This window comes from Tenrec ecaudatus, chromosome 16 (assembly GCF_050624435.1).
Source record: "Tenrec ecaudatus isolate mTenEca1 chromosome 16, mTenEca1.hap1, whole genome shotgun sequence".
NCBI classification, from domain to species: domain Eukaryota; kingdom Metazoa; phylum Chordata; class Mammalia; order Afrosoricida; family Tenrecidae; genus Tenrec; species Tenrec ecaudatus.
In genome coordinates this window covers 21811214-21828260 of record NC_134545.1, presented here as the reverse complement: position 1 = coordinate 21828260, position 17047 = coordinate 21811214, and the positions used below count along the sequence as shown (strand labels likewise).

General features: G+C 42.3%; 1 protein-coding gene across 1 annotated transcript; it reads left to right on the top strand.

Annotated features, from left to right (window-relative positions):
- The first annotated feature begins 7129 nt into the window (after nt 1-7129).
- LOC142428768 (large ribosomal subunit protein uL24-like) lies at nt 7130-7607 on the top strand. Its single transcript, XM_075533595.1, has one exon. The coding sequence runs from the start codon at nt 7170-7172 to the stop codon at nt 7605-7607; it is 438 nt and encodes a 145-aa protein (XP_075389710.1). The 5' UTR covers nt 7130-7169.
- Nucleotides 7608-17047: the final 9440 nt, after the last annotated feature.

Genomic DNA, 17047 nt, shown 5'->3' with positions numbered 1-17047 from the left:
AACACATAAAATAAAATATTCAAGATCACTAGTCATCAGGGAGATGCGAATTACAACCACAATGAGATACCACTTTACACTAACTGTGCTAACCCAATTCAGAAAACAAAACAAAACAGAAAACAACAAATTCGGTCAGGATGTGAAGAAATTGGAACCTGCATACACTGTTGGCAGACTTGTAAATAGATACAAACACTACAGAGGGAGACAAAAATTGGAAACAACCTAAATTTCCATGGATAGATGAGTGGATTAGAAAACTCTGGCAGGGCCAAGGGACCAGGTATAAGGCATCATGCAAAAAAAAAAATGTAAGTGTGTGTATGTATGTGTATATATGTGTATATGTATATATGTATGTATATATATGTATATATATATATCATATTAAATGAAGGGGGAAGTGCAGAGTGGAGACCCAAGGCCCAAGTGTCGACCAATGGAGATCCCCTCATAGAGTGGTTTAGGAGAGGAGATGGGTTAATTAGGGTGTGAGGTAGTATCGATGAAGAACACAGCTTTCCCCCGGATCCTGGATGCTTCCTCCCCCCAACTACCATGATCCGAATTCTACCTTGCAGGGCTGGATAGGACAGAGGCTGTACACTGGTGCATATGAGGGTTGGAGGTACAGGGAATCCAGGGTGGATGATACCTTCAGGACCAAGGGTGTGAGGGACGATGCTGGGAGAGTGGAGGGTGAGTGGGTTGGAAAGGGGGAACTGATTACAAGGATCCACATGTGACCTCTTCCCTGGGAGAGGGACAGCAGAGAAGGGGGGAAGGGAGACTCCGGATAGGGCAAGATATGACAAAACAACGATGTATAAATTACCAAGGGCATATGAGGGAGGGGGGAATGGGGAGGGAGGAGGGGAAAAAAAAGAGGACCTGATGCAAGGGGCTTAAGTGGAGAGCAAATGCCTTGAGAATGATTGGGGCAGGGAATGTATGGATGTGCTTTATACAATTGATGTATGTATATGTATGGATTGTGGTAAGAGTTGTATGAGTCCCTAATAAAATGTAAAAGAAGAAAAGAGAAAAAAATGATTAGGGCAAAGACTGTACAGATGTGCTTTATACAATTGGTGTATGTATATATATGAACTGTGAAAAGAATTGTATGAGCCCCAATAAATTGTTAAAATTTTTTAAAAAATAAAAATAAAAAATAAAAAATCATGATAAATGGAAAAAAAATAATAATAAAAGGTAAAATTATAAAAAAAATTAAAAAAAAATAAAAAAATAAAATAGACAGAGAGATAAGAGTTTTCCCAGACAAGGAAAAACTAAAAGAATAAATTTTATTAAAAACAAAAAAAAAAGAAAAGAAAACTCTGGCAGGGAACTGATTACAAGGATCTATATATAACCTCCCCTCCCTGGGGGCAGACAACAGAAAAGTGGGTGAAGGGAGACGTGTAAGACATGACAAAATAATAATTTATAAATTATCAAGGGTTCATGAAGAAGGGGGAAGTGGAGAAGTAGGAGGGAAATGAGGAGCTGATACCAAGGGCTCAAAGTAGAAAGCAAATGTTTTGAGAATGACGATGGCAATACATGCACAAATGTGCTTGACACAATGGATGGATGTATGGATTGTGATAGAAGTTGTTGAGACCCCAATAAAATGATTTTTAAAAAAGAGAACTCTGGCACCACCACTCAGTGGAGTAGTACTCATCACAAAAGCACTGATGATCGCATGAAGCACATCATATCATGGGAAGAACTGGAGGAAATTATGCTAAGCAAAGCTAGCCAATCACAAAGCAGTAAGTACAACAGGAGTTCACTGAGGTAAGTATAATCAGCACAGTAGGTATAGAAGAAAAGCCACTTATCTCATATTATATGGGTTGAGGTACAGGCAGGCAGGTGGGGGACAGGCAAAACCCAAGGATGTACATGTCATTCCAACATAAAGAAGGGGAAAGAGGGGAAGGGGTAGGAGAAGAGAGGGGAAAAGGGGGGTACGGATGGTGGCACTGGGGGAGTAGGGAAATAACCCACCCACGGGGAGAGTACTGGTTATATCTCCCCAGAATTGGGAGTGTGCATGCAGACCCCACCACGGGGCACCAAACCTTGAGGGCAATGTAACCACATGAAGCAGTACATGAACAGGATGGGCCACAGGGCCAGCCCCAGTCAAAGCCACACTAACCCCTCCCTAGAAGTCTGTGCTACAGAGGACAGCACTAAACCTACAGGTTGGGGAGAGGGGCCAGCCTGCCATGCCCACACGGAAGCACACCAAGAAGGAAAAAGAGATAGTAAGGTTCTAGACGCCATATTGGAACATCAAGCCGTAAGGACGACATGCCTGCATGGAGCTGTTAAGGCACAGAGAGGACATAGGCCAACAAGAGCTCCAGACACAATGACCCCTCCCTGGAGCACACAGTGACAGAGGACAATACTGAGAGCACACAGTGGGGAGGTAGTCCAGTCTGATCACTCAACAGTGGGGCGAACCAAGAAGGGAACATAAGAGATCAACAATGGGAGCAAAGCAAAGCACGTCGCTGAGGAGCCCCCAAAATAGACCTCAGGCTAGGAGGGGCAGTTCCTGGAACTGGAGAGATAGTGGAGAGAGAGTCATAAAGGCCAGCAGACAGATCTGGAATTATCTATGCTTTTCAGGGTTATTTTATTTGCTAGTTATTATTTTTCTTTAAATATCTATATTTTCTATTTCTTTTTCCCCTTTTAAATTCAATTTTCTGTTTTCTTTTTGTATTGTCTATGTTATTGTTGGTTTGTTAACCTATACAAGATAGGCATGGGAAGCAAGCCTTAGGAGAAAGCAATGGGACCGAAGGTTCTTCCGGGACTTGGAGGGAGGAGGGGGCAGGGGAAGGGAGCAGTGAACAAACACCACCATCGACAAGGGAACAACTAGGGAGTGAAAATCAACAATGAGGAGGACATAGAGATCATGGTGGTACTGAACCCACAGCAATCTAGCTGAGAAGAATTACTGAGAGGCAGAAGACAGGAGAGTGTGGTGGTGGGAAAGGAGGAAGGTAAAAGAAAACAAGTTATGGATAGAGATATAAGCATAGATGTGTACATTATGTACATATATTAATTCATAAAAAGAGGCATAGGTACATATATTATATGGCAATGCATTGCGGAAGTGGCCATCTGCTCAAGCCCTCCCTCAACGCAAGAACACTTTTTTCTAACAACCTGGCATTCTGTGACCCTCACCTTCCCAGAACGATTGCTGAAGACAAAATGGGCACATAGTAAATGTGGTGAAGAAAGCTGATGGTACCCGGTTATCAAAAGATATACCACCGGGGGTCTTAAAGGCTTGAACTTAAACAAGCATCCATCTAGCTCAGAAGCAACAAGTCTACATGGAAGAAGCACAGCGTCCTGTGCGATCATGAATTATCCACGGGATCAGGTAATGGGCATCAGAAGACCACAAACACACAAAAAACCCATACTGTTGTATGTGAGGGGAGTTGAAGCAGAGTCCCCAAACCCATCTGTAGACAATGGGACATCCCCTTGGATGGGATGTCACAGCAGGGTCACAATAAAGGGATGAGTCAAACTGGGTGAAATGCAGCTCCGATGAAACACAACATTCCTCTGGTTCCCTGAAGTTTCCTCACTCTCCACTATCATGACTCCAATGGGGGCTTTCACTGCGGGCTAGGCCAGAGCACGTACACAGGTACAGATAAGAACTCAGGACACAGGGAATCCAGGTCAGGTAAACCCTTCAGGAACAGAAATGGGAGTAGCAATACCAGGAGGGGAGAAACCTCGGGGGAAGGGAGACAGTGGTTGGTGTAAGCTATTAAATAATTTATAATTTATCAAGCAGTCACAAGGGTGGTGGAGGTAAAAAGAGGAGCTGATACCAAGGATTCAAATAGAATGTAAATGTCTAGAAAACAATCATGGCAACACATGTACAAACGTGCTTGATACCACTGATGTCTGGATTGTTATAAGAGTTATACGAGCCCCCAATAAAGTGATTTTTGGAAAAAGCAAAAAAGAACCAAATCAGGACCGGCTGGTGGATGCCTAATACTTTCCCATTGAAATGCTTATAATGTTGCCCTTGTTTGATAAGAGGAATGATCAGGAGAGTTGTCACAGTGGAAAAGGAGTCTCCAGTGAAGAATTCCAAGTGCTTTTCTTCTAACTCGTAGGTACATTTTTCAAAACAGTCTCATAATAAGCAGATATCATTCTTTAGCCCTCCAAAAAGTAAACAAGCCTCAAACATAAAAAAAAAAAAAACCACCAGAAATTGTTGCTGTAACCTTTGCTCTAGATTGGCCCATTGATTGAACTCCTCTCACCTCTTCATAACCACTGCTTTGACTGTGCTCTGCTTCAGGATCACACTTGGAAAGCCATGCTTCCTCTCCTGCTATAATCCTTTCAAGAAATGCTTCGAGATCTTGAGCCTCTTGTTAAAATTTCCATCGAAAGCGTTGCTCTTCAAAGTGTGAAGAAAGCAGATGGTGCCCAACTATCAGAAAGGATCTTGGCTCTGAAAGGCTTGTCTTAAAACAAGCAACCATCTAAACGGGTTGTTAGGTAAGTCCACATAAAAGAAGTACATTCATCTGTGTGATCCAAGGAGGGTAAATAATAAAATCCAAATCTGGAGGAGGGAACATTATTAGAGCCCAAGTTCTGAACACCTGGTTTTGCAGAATGCTATGGATGACAGCAAAAAAACCAAAGTCCCATTTGCAAGGTCCCCGTGTGGATGAGGCTTCCAGTGAATCCCCCGTGTCTGTAGATCGGGAATGTGACTCGCCTTGCTATCTGACAATGCTATCAGTGAGCAGTAGGGTGGATTATTGAAGATGGAGTTGGGTTAAAATGTGACACCTTGTCATTTAATCCCCCTTTGGCCAGTTTGTTCACCCTGTTGTTCCAGTTTTTAATATTTTCTGTTGAGGTTCTTTCTTGTTGTGAAATTGATGTGGGGATTTTTTGGGGGGGAGGGTTTGGTGTGTGTTTTCTGTATATTAAATCTAGGATAGGTAAAACTATAGAGACAGTAATGGAATAATAGTTTCCTAGGGGCATGGCAGGAGAAGTAGGTGTGTTATGCCAGGTTGACTAAGGAAACAAATTCAGTGACACTCCTATGTGTAAGAGAGAGCTTTATATCAAGCAGTAACTGCATATTAGGAAAACATCCCACCCCAGTCCAACTCAAGTCCATAAGCCCAATACTACTCCGTAAGTCTGATACTAGTCCATTAATCCCTCTTCAGACTCATGAAGACACATGCAATGATTCAGACTGCAGGAAGATCACAGGTTGGTGGGTGCAGAGTCTTGTGGATCCAATGGCAGGTCTCAGCCCTGTGGCTCGCCAACAGGAAGGTGAAACAGAGTGAGAGGGCAAGTTCCCAGGATCCTCCTTATGAGAAGGCTACGCTCACCAGGAGGCACCATCAGCCCGTGACCTGATTGACAGGCTAGACTCCATATATATCTTCTCATGGGTGTCATGTTGACACAAAAACGTACCACAGTAGGGGTAGGGAGGGACTGGGGAGCTAAAATGAGTACCAGAAAGGATAAAATGTTCTAAAATTCACTGTGGTGATGACTGGAGAACTCTTTAAAAAATGATTGAACTCTTGAATTGTATATGTGAATCATGTTGATAAAACTATTAAAGAAAGAAAGCCTCGTTCCTTTCTGCACTTGTTCTGGGCATAACAGTTTGGGTACCCATGCAGCAGAAAGGTTTCTCAATTGTAATTTTCAGTCTGAATTGTATAAATTAAACTAATTGAGATGCCTTTGGTGCTGAATAAGGAATATGGAAGAAGAATCAATGCATTTGAATTGTGGTGCTGGTGAAGAATACTGAAAGTGCCATGGACTGCCAAAAGGGCAAACAAATCTGTCATGGAATAAGTACAACCAAAGTTCTTCTTAGAGGTAAGGATGGAGACTTCATCTCACATACTTTGGACATGTGATCAGGAGAGACCAGTCCCTGGAGAAGGACATCCTGCTGGGTATAAAGTAGTGGAACATCAAAAAAGAGGAACCCCTCAACAAGATGGATTGACACAGTGGTTACAACAATGGGCTCAAGCATGGGAACAATTGTGAGGATGGGTGTTTGTTCTGTAGTGTACAAGGTCTCAATGGGCTGGAACTGACCTGATAGCACTTAACAACAACAACGTGTTGGCTATTATTTCTGCCAACATCATCTGTAGCTGAAGGTCAGGCAGAGGCAAGCCAAATGCAGGGTCCAGAGTCAGAAGCCAAGCACGTTGAAAACTCCAAGCAAGCCTTGCTCCTACCAATACACAGTCAGGAAACAGGTCCGAGAAAGGAAGGCTTTCATGGAAGTGTGATTTTTGTCTTTCAGCAGGCTATACTCTGAAGGAACACAAAGGTGAAGACTTCTGAAGGAACACAAAGGTGAAGACTTAAGTCACACCTCTAGCAAGGCCAAGACTAAGGATATATCCCACCTTAATCCTGAAACAGAGAACTCCCTCAAAAAAAGATTTATAACCACAGGCATAAAACTCACTGCATGGAGTCAACACTGACTCACAGTGACCCTATAGGCCAGGGTAGAACTGTCCCTGTGGGTTTCCAAGACTAACTCGTCACAAGAGTGAAAGTCTTTCTCCCGAGGAGCAGCAGGTGGTTTCCAACTGCTGACCTTGTGGATGGTAGCCCAACATGTAACCACGACACCACCACAAGGATAGAAGCTAGACTGCATAATACTCGTACATCACAAAGATGATTATTATGGCTAGAAGGGCCATTATCAAGTAATTGACTATATCTCACTAGTCTTCAACAGGAAAGAAAAGACTACCAATTGGGGTGAAGGAAAAAAAAAACTGCTTTCAGGATCAACCCTGGTCAGTAACTTCTTTACAATGAATATTTTATTTCATGGGTAAAAATATACCCAAGATGCCTGCTATCAATTTCTCTTTAACATCTCCCTTCTCCTGTGAACTGGTATTGTATTGAATATGCCAAGGCATTCTACCTAATGCATTATGTATGACATTACAAAGAATGAGAATCTCGAAATACTTCATTGTGCTCATAAGAAACCTGTACACTTTTTTTTCCCTTTTGGGGCCATCGCTGAAGGAGTAGCCGCCAAAATGAAGTTCAATCCCTTTGTGACTTCGGACCGGAGCAAAAACCGGAAAAGGCATTTCAATGCTCCTTCCCACGTTCGCAGGAAGATTATGTCTTCCCCGCTTTCCAAGGAACTGAGACAGAAATACAATGTTCGGTCCATGCCTATCCGCAAGGATGATGAAGTTCAGGTTGTGCGAGGACACTACAAAGGTCAGCAGATTGGCAAAGTGGTCCAGGTTTACCGGAAGAAGTACGTCATCTACATTGAGCGGGTGCAGCGAGATAAAGCTAACGGCACCACTGTCCATGTGGGCATTCACCCCAGCAAGGTGGTGATTACGAGGTTAAAACTGGACAAAGACCGCAAAAAGATCCTGGAGCGGAAAGCCAAATCTCGCCAAGTCGGAAAGGAAAAGGGCAAATACATGGAAGAATCACTTGAGAAGATGCAAGAGTGAAATATCTTGTACACAGCTTCCATTAAAAGCCGCACATTTGAAAAAAAAAAAAAGAAACCTGTACAAGCGGCAGTTATTCAAACAGAACAAGGGGATACGGCATGGTTTCAAGTAAAAAATGTGTGTCGGGGTTGTATCCTTTTACCAACCTACCCAATCTGTATGATGGTCAATTAATTTGAGAATGTGACATTAGGACTAGAGGAAGGCTTATGAACCAGCCCCAACATGCAGATGACATGATCTTGCTTGCGAAAGAAGAGGACTTTAAGCAATTACTGGTGCAGCCTTCAGGATGGGTTACAATTCAATATATAGAACACCTGGAGCAATAGCCGATACCATGATAAATAAGAAAATTTGAAGTTGTCAAGGATTGTATTTTACTGGGATCCACAATTAATGCTCTTAGGAGCTGCACAAGAAATCAAATGACATGTTGTATTGGGAAAATCTGCTGCATAAGACCTCTTTAAAGTACTAAAGGGCCTAGCTCTACTGGGGATTAGGCATACCAAACTGCACCCCCATGTAGCCTCCTGCTTCACCCTAAGGAGTAGCTGGTAATGAAAAGCACTTGTGCAAGTCTCAGCTCAAGGCATAGATAGACTCACCAACAGACAGAGACCTTGAAAACATGGAAAGTGGAAGAAGCCATATACAAAAGACTACATATTTAATTATTCCTTTTTTATAGGTAAATCTATAGACACAGAAAGTAGATTCATTACTACACTCTGGGGTGGGAGGGAATAGGAATTAGAAACAGGGAATGACTGCTAACAGGAGGTTTTCTTTGGGAGTGATAGAAATGTCCTGAAATTATATAGGAGCATGGTTCATAACCTTGTGAATAGACCCACCCCCCTAGTGGCACACATTAAAAGAGTTCATTTTTGAGTTCATGAACTACCTCTCAATTAAAAATAAATAAATTCTGGCTGGAGCTTTAGTCTCATGGGACAACTATGTCAATTGGAATATTAAAGTCCACAATTTCATGCTCTGCATCTTGAGTTCAGTAGGGACTTAAGTCTTAAAAGCTTGTGAACAGTCATCTAAGTTAAAACTATTACTGTCTACTCATCAGGAGCAAGAGAAAGAAATAAACCAAATCTCAGAGAAGCAAGTAGTTTATAGGGCTAATAGCCTACATAGCCACAGTCTCCCTTAGAGACCATAAGAAGTAAATGGTGCCCAGCTATCACCGCCAACCCTGATATAATGGGAGCAAAATGCATACCAGAACTCAAATTCTTAAAAATTTAAGACTTACAGGACCAGTTGAAATTGAGGGCTTCTAAGGACTATTGCACCCAGTCTTTAAACCTTGAACTCACTCCTAAAGCCAAGTTTAGCAAAGTAACAAGTTATACAATAAAGATTATTATTAGTAAGTATAGTGTCATGTCTTTTGCCCTGTATACGATTTTTAGATATATACACTTGTATATATATACTAGTAGTATATGTAATACTCTAAATTTCCTGCCTATACATGTATATATATATATATATGGCATTATACTTACTAGAATATATATACTGGTGTTATATGGTACTATACCTAATAGTATATATGTATACACTAGGGTATATATATTATATATGGCACTATACTTACTAGAATATATAAGGTATATGTGTATATATATAAGTATTATCTGGCACTATACTTACCAGTAAACATATACTCATATACTATATAAAGTATAGTATACTAGTAAGTATTGTGCCATATAACAGACACTGTGTGTGTGTATGTATGTATATATATATATATAAATGGTTATATTCTCCTTAGTGGGTCCATGTGGCTTCTCTTCAGGGAAATCTTGCAAGTAAGTCTTGCCAACTGAAGCAGGGACCTGGCTAAGGCAGCAGCTCCCTGCTCCATCAGAAAGCAAGAGACCTGAGAGCTAGAAAGGCGAGACTCACCGAGCCATTTCTCCATCTGCCCTTCAATTAACCCCACGTGTTTATCAGTCAGGTTGGCACAATAAACTACCTCAATCCACCCCTTGCTAAATTGGCACCTGTACATCATTCTTTAGCCTCACAATTGTAATTAAGTAACACCTACACCTTATCCTATAATCCTATGAATATGTTTTCCCACCTATGAAAGTTTGTAAGGCAACCACTTCATGCCTTTATGCCCCCACTTTTTGGTATCCAATTTATATACTGCCCACTTACATCAACCCAGTGCTCTGAGGAGACAATTATATTTTTCAACATGAAGAATCTTCATTCCAGTTGGAACCTTATGAAGTCTGCATCTATTACAATATGCACCAGTTCACAGGCTCAAAAGTCTCCATCTGGTCAGGTTCTTGTTGACACACTGTGGGCTGCCTCACTCAGCCTTCACAGGGTGCCCATTGGTCCCCTTGCCTGTAGACCATGGGCTCTCACCAATACTCAACAAGTCTAGCCTCCTTATGCTAGGTCATGAACTTGAGACCAGTCAACCCGCTTTCGTCTTCTCTTTTTCCTGTAACCAAGTCCACAGGTGTCAGTGGCCAAACTCAACCTGTTTCTATTTTTTTTAAGATCATTTTATTCGACCCTCTTACAACTCATTGCATTACATACATCAATTGAATCAGGCTTATCTATACATGTTGCCATCACCCTTTTCTAGATAATTACTTTCTTTTTTAAATCGTTTTATTAGGGGTTCATACAACTCTTATCACAATCCATATATACATTGTGTAAAGCACATTTGTACATTCATTGCCCTCCACCTGTCTCTTTACTGCTGCATTTCTTCCACTTCTGCTCAACAAGGAGATCCAGGTGGTCACCTAGCAAGCATTTCAGCCTGCTCTCAGGCTCCCTTTAACATTCACTCCTAGAGGGGAGTTTTCTTCATGGTTCCAGATTTTTTCCAGCTTCTGACAAAGACCATTGGTTTCTGAGTCCTCCAAAGCATTGGGTGGGGCATATCTTTTCTAAGCTTTCTTTACAGGCATGGCTTACGGCAATCAAAGATCAAATTTTAATGGTTGAAAGCAAGTGGACTTACAAACTTTCTATTTTCCATACTTCCCATATTTTACCCAGAAAACCGAGTAAACAGTATGGCTTTATCTGACCTCTGGCTAGAAAAAAGAAGAAAAACTACCATGAGGGAGAGTTCAAACAAACATCTACTCTCCATCTTATGATCTGTGTCTCTAGTACCCCATTCTCAGTACCATAATGTATTAGTCTTTGATACATCCTCCTTACTGGGTCCATGTGGCTTCTGTTCAGGGTTGTCTTGCAGGAAGTCAGCCTTGCCAACTGAAGCAGTGACCTGGCTAAGGCAGCTATACCCTGCTCCGGCCATCAGAAAGCAAGAGACCCAAGAACCAGAAAGGTGATACTCACCGAGCCATTTACCCATCTACCCTTCGTTTAACCCCATGTGTTTATCGGCCAGGTTGGCACAATAAACTACCTCCCTCATATATATTCTAGTTAGTACCCTATATAAACAAAAGGCCAACAATTGTGATAAAACTAAGCTGAAAAGATAAGGGACACAGAAATTAGAATAGAAATAGAAAAATTAGAACAGAATTCAAGAGAATGCTGATACATTGTGGGAAATGTGCTTAATGACACTGAATAATTTGTATAGTAATTGTCAAGTGGGAACCTAATATATGTGTGAACTTTCACTAAAAACACAATATGTTTTTCTATTTTTCGGTATATGAAACCCAGGATTGATGAACCTATAGGGGTAGCTAGTAGAATAAGGGTTTCAAAGTCTGGCTGGATACAGTGCTGGTGGTGGCGGGCAGTAAAAGCGAGATGACGTCAAGGAGTCTAGGAAGGAAAAGAATGTTTGGAAACTGATTATGGTAGCAATTGTACAGTACTGCTTGACATGATTTAACTATGGGATAATATATGTATTAACTCCCAATTAATAATAATTTAAAATATATGTATTGTTTTAAATAAACAAATTTTGGTATGCTATCAGGCCCTGGCAGAGAGCCTCTGTCCATGAAACGGTTAACTGTCTATGTGTCCAGATGTGCCAGTTGTGTTAGATCAGGTTGATTAGAAAAGAAATCCAGAGACACTCATATATAGAGAGAGCTTTATATCAAAGAGTAATCATAAAGTAAGAAAACATCCCCACCCAGTCCAGATCAAGTCTGTAAGTCAGATATTAGCCTGTAAGTCCAATACTAGTCCATAAATCCTTCTTCAGACTCATGCAGCCACATGCAATGATGCAAAGTGCAGGAAGGTCAGAGGCCAGCAGGTGCAAAATCTTATTAATCCAGTGGCATGGAAGCTTCTCCAGGGCTATCACAAGTCTCAGTGTGGAGACACGGTTTGTCAACAGGTGAAAGCAGAGAGAAAGGGACTCCTCCCTCATGGGTCTCAGCAAGTCACTGTGTGGCTTGTCACCAGGAAGACAAAGGCAGAGAGGGAGCAAGTTCCCTGAATCCTCATGAGGTCATGCCCACAAGGAGGCATCATCAGGCTGTGACCTGATTGACAGGTTAGACTCCACCCCTACACTTAAGTTGACATGAAATTACATAACTACCACACCAGTTATTAACTTAAATCCTTGAGAAACCCAAGCAAAGATATCAAGGGAACAAAAGATTCTGGCTCCCCTACTAAAGAAAAAACTGAAATTAAGGATACAGGAGACAATGAATTCAAAACTTTTCCTTCCAAAATGTCTCCACCCATTGTCCAGTGTACGAAACTCCAAGCATTTTATTTTATCTGCTAGAGGAAGTAACAACTAGAGCTCTGAGCGGGAGCTGAGTGGGTTGGGAAGAACCTGCAGGCGTGCATCCTCCCGTAATTGGTATTCCTCTGAGCTTCAGAGGGAGCTCTGGGAAACTCACGGAGAAGCTCAGCGGCACAATGGTGTTGCCACTGCAGTCAATGTGGTCAAAGATGTGACCTGGCCAAGTTGCTCAGGACTCATGAGAGGGGAACTCATGTGCTTGAAGCTCTCTACCACCTACGCGCGCACACACACACATGCACACACACACACACACGTGGAGTGTCAATGAGAAGTCGAGCTGTGATACTGACTCTGAAGTGAGTAGTCCTGAAAAGCACAAAAGGGCCCCATAGAAAGTACATGTTTAGAAAATAATGGTGACATATGTACACAGGTGCTTGATACAATTGATGGAAGCAGTGTTATAGGAACGGTGAGAGCCCCCAATAAAATGATCTTTTAATAATTTTTTTTTAAAGCACAGCCCCGGGGTGTCTTACACCACAGTCTGGTTCCTTTCCTGCTAGCTCACTTTTTAGACTCACTGGACATCCAGGGGGTACTTTCGGGACTTGGGGAGGACAAGGCAACCCCGAACATTCATGTAACATCATGAATGTTACATAGTTATGTGTCCTGTTTTCAGGAGCCATTTCCCAACTCTTCCCTGTCCACATCTCTTGGAAGGGTAGTCTGCTTATTATCTGCACATCCACTGTTGGAGCCACCTCCAACAACTAAAATGAGTGATCCACCAGGAGTGCTAAGGCCTGATAGGTAGCACCAGCAATTAGCTCCCAAGGCCACCCCTGCCTGGTTGCTGGGTTCCCTGGCTAGGCTGCTCTCACCCTCACAGAGCTAGTCCAGGGATGAGGTCAAATATCACTGCTCTCTGTATCGCAGCCACCATCTTCACAGTGGCAGATTACATGGAGACGTGAAACACAACACCCCTAGCACCATCTGGCCCTTTGTTCTTGAGCCCCCCTCTGTTCTTATTGACAAAGCTGAACTCAAGGTTGAAGAAATCCTGTCTGGTATGTGGGAAGAATGTGAATGTTTGGGGTCAAAGGGCAGACCATACTATTGTTGGTAGGTACTATGTGGTGTGCTCAAATTCATAGGGATCCTGTGGGCACAACAGAAGAAAACACTGCTATCCTCACAATTGTTCTTATGTTTGAGCCCATTGTTGGTAGTCTTCCTGTTTTTCTCTGCCCCTCTATATTACCAAGCATGATGTCCTTCTCTGGGGTCTGGTCTCTCCTGACAACATGCCCAAAGTATGTGAGACAAAGGCTTGCCATCCTCGCCTTAAGGAGCATTCTGGCTGTACTTCTAAGGCAGACTTGTTTGTTCTTTTGGCAGTCCATGGAACTTTCAGTATTCGTCGTCAGTACAATAATTCAAATGCATCGATTCTTCTTACATCACCCTCAATGTCCAAATTTCACATGCATATGAGGCAATTGAAAATACCATGGCTTAATGAGACTATGACAAGCAGTCATTAAATGATTCCCCCAACAGAGTCCACCTCCTGGTATTCACATCCCATCTTGTGTAACCACCTCCCTTGAGTGTGTGCTGCACAAGCAGCCTGGATTTTAACAAATACCAGAATGAATGGATGTCATTTCTAACATGCATGGGTCTGTCTTTGGGAAACTCTTCTTTGCCCTGGTGGAGCCAGCTGCCCTACCCTGAGGCTACTCTGCAGAGAGGAGAACCAAGGCCAGCTTGCTGAGGATCCCACCTCACCCCAGTTTGGTCTCTGCTGGCAGATAACCTGCACCTTATTGAGCCACCTTGAGGCAAGGGCACCCAGCTAAACCGGCATCTGATTCCTGATCCCCGAAGCTGTGAAGTAATAGTTTGTTCCTCTTACATCTCCACATTGCAGGCCATCTGTTCTGAAGCCACAGATCCCTAATAAAAGAATTGATCTGGTTCACATTCAGAAGAGCAGCTTATGTGTGGGCATGGTGACTGAGACACTGCAGGTATGTTTCAAAGGAGTGTCTGGGGGCTACACTCACAGGGACCTTGAGGACTGAGGATGGGTGTCACATTTAACATGTTGATTTGTAGGGCAAGACTTCAATGAGCATTGGGAAGATGAGGTTTTCTTGACTTTCTTATCTTAGGAGAAAGTTCACATTTATTATGATTTATCTTTTTAACCTAGGGAAATGGTTGTAAGGAACCCTGATGGTGTAGTTGTTACTTGTCTGTGATACGCATGGTTGACAGTTCGAAACCATTGTTGAGTGTTCGAATAAATGACAGGCATTATAATGTCTTTATTCAGTTATAACCAGACTGCTAGAATATAAAAGCGATTCTTAGATTGCAGTCCTGAGTCCACATTTCAGTTTATCTTGAAGGTGGAAAACTCACTTATCCTTTGTCTATGCATGGACAGAAGCAGAAAGCAAAATTAATGTTATTATTCTTTAGGGCTAGGGAGAATTACAGGATGCAGCATTGATTAGAACATTCTGATAACTTGAAGAAGAGCAAGCATGCATTATAAAGTCCATTCCTTATCATAAAAGAAAATCAATACCAAAATTGACTATAACATCCTGGTTACTATAAGATTAACTACATTATTCAGATGACAATATCAAAAGGAGCAATATTAAAACAAATGATATATTTAAGAACAGTCAAAACTAATGTAGTAACCAGAAACTGGTTACATGAGAGTACATTCTAAAAAATCAATCACTAGTGGTACTTTCTCAGATGGGAGGAGGAGGGAGGCAGATCATTCAGCAGCTAAAAAAAAAAGGAGTTTCTTTTGCTAATCTGCCTCACCAGCAGCAGCTCTGAGGGGAAAAGAGAGGGCTCCTACCTGTAAACAGTTAGTCTTGGAAAAGTGCAGGGGTCCCTATGAGTCAGCATTGGCTTGATAGCAGTGAGAATGTTTGTAAGAAATCATCCAGTTCCAGTTGCTCAGGACCATAGTGGCTGGGGACACCATGGTCAATTGGTCAGGTCAATTGTGGCATAGTTCACCAAGACAAATGTTCTAGTGACTGAAGATATTCAAAGCTCGTGACTGGTCATCTACGGTGCAACTATCAGACTCTCCCATATGAAAGATGATAAATATCAACGAATCGTGAACACAATTAGTCCAGTGGACCACATGAATACCAGTCTCCATGACTCTGAGACCAGAAGAACTAGATGGTGCTCAGCTACCTCCACCAATCTGATAGGAATCACATTAGAAGGTCCTGGTAGTGTGGGAGAAAAGTGTGAAAAAGAACTTAAATTTATTGTAAAGAAGGCAGGCTTACTATCCGAATGCTCTAGACCAGTAGTTCTCAACCTTCCTAATGCTGCGACCCTTTAATACAGTTCCTCATGTTGTGCTGATCCGCCATCCATAAAATTATATTTGTTGCTACTTCATAACTGTAGTTTTGCTACTGTTATGAATTGCACAACCTCTGTGAAAGGGTTATTCAACCGCTGCCCTAGACTATGGCTCCTCAGTTGTGGCAACAGTGCAATTTTCAGCCAAACAAAAGACAGGGTTATAACAAAAACAGTGATACTGAGATACTGGAGCTAAAGAGCCCGCAGGCAGAGTGAGGGGAAGAAACCCGGAGGCAGAAAGCATTTGGGGTGTCAGGATATCTGGAAGGGTGACCTCAACAGCTTCGGACAATCTAATCTTAAATCTGAAGGCATAAGACCTGTGATAGGTTTATAGTGCCAACCTGGCCAATGGGAACATGTGGGATTAATCAGGTCACAGTTTGATTGGAGGGCAAGAAGATAAATGGCCCAGTAAGCCCTGCCCCTCCCTCTTGCTCTCTGGTGATCAGACCAGTGTGTGGCTGCTGCTGTTCTAGCTAGTTCTCCGCCTCAACTGTGAGCTACACTGCCTGTGGTACAAGCTAGCCCATGCATCTTGTCATTGGAGCTTGAGGTGACTTTTGAGACCTGCTTCACCACACCGCTGGTGTATATATCAATTGAGCTTGAGGCTGGTGGATTCTGTCATCTTTTGAGTTCAGGCCTGCTTCGCTAAGCTCCTGAGCTGCTGACTATTGGATTCTAGCAGTCTGGTTATAACTGAATAAAGACATAATGCCTGTCATTTATTCGAACACTCAACAAAGGTTTCGAACTGTCAACCATGCGTATCACAGACAAGTAACAACTACAACTATCGCCCTGCTGTTTGCTACCTGTGGCCAGGCTGCCTGCATTGCCCAAGGGAACACTCAGTTGTCTGCTTCCTTGACCTTGGACCCACCAGCTCTCGTGAGGTGATGGACTTCCAGTATATTAACTGTTCCATGGACGTTAGTTGAACAGAGCCCTCTGTACTGTTGTGTGGACTAATTAGCTGTTATATTCCTTCATGCTGTATAAATCTACCTATCTATCTATCTATCTATCTATCTATCTATCTATCTATCTATCTATCTATCTATCTAACTACCTACCTATCTGATCTATCTATCTAATAAGTGTCCCGGTTTTGTTTCTCTAGAGAACCCTGCCTAACATAAGACCCTAAAGATGATTCTAAACTCCAAGGTCATAAAATCCAAGACTTTTTGCTGACCATTGCACGAGAACTTGTCTATAGCCAGGCAAGACCCAGTTAAGGAGAAAGCATGACTGGGTTTATGATTGGACCTGAGAAATA

What these genes read in the sequence shown, in the direction of transcription:
- LOC142428768 (XM_075533595.1), top strand. Translation starts at nt 7,170, where the DNA reads ATGAAGTTCAATCCCTTTGTGACTTCGGACCGGAGCAAAAACCGGAAA.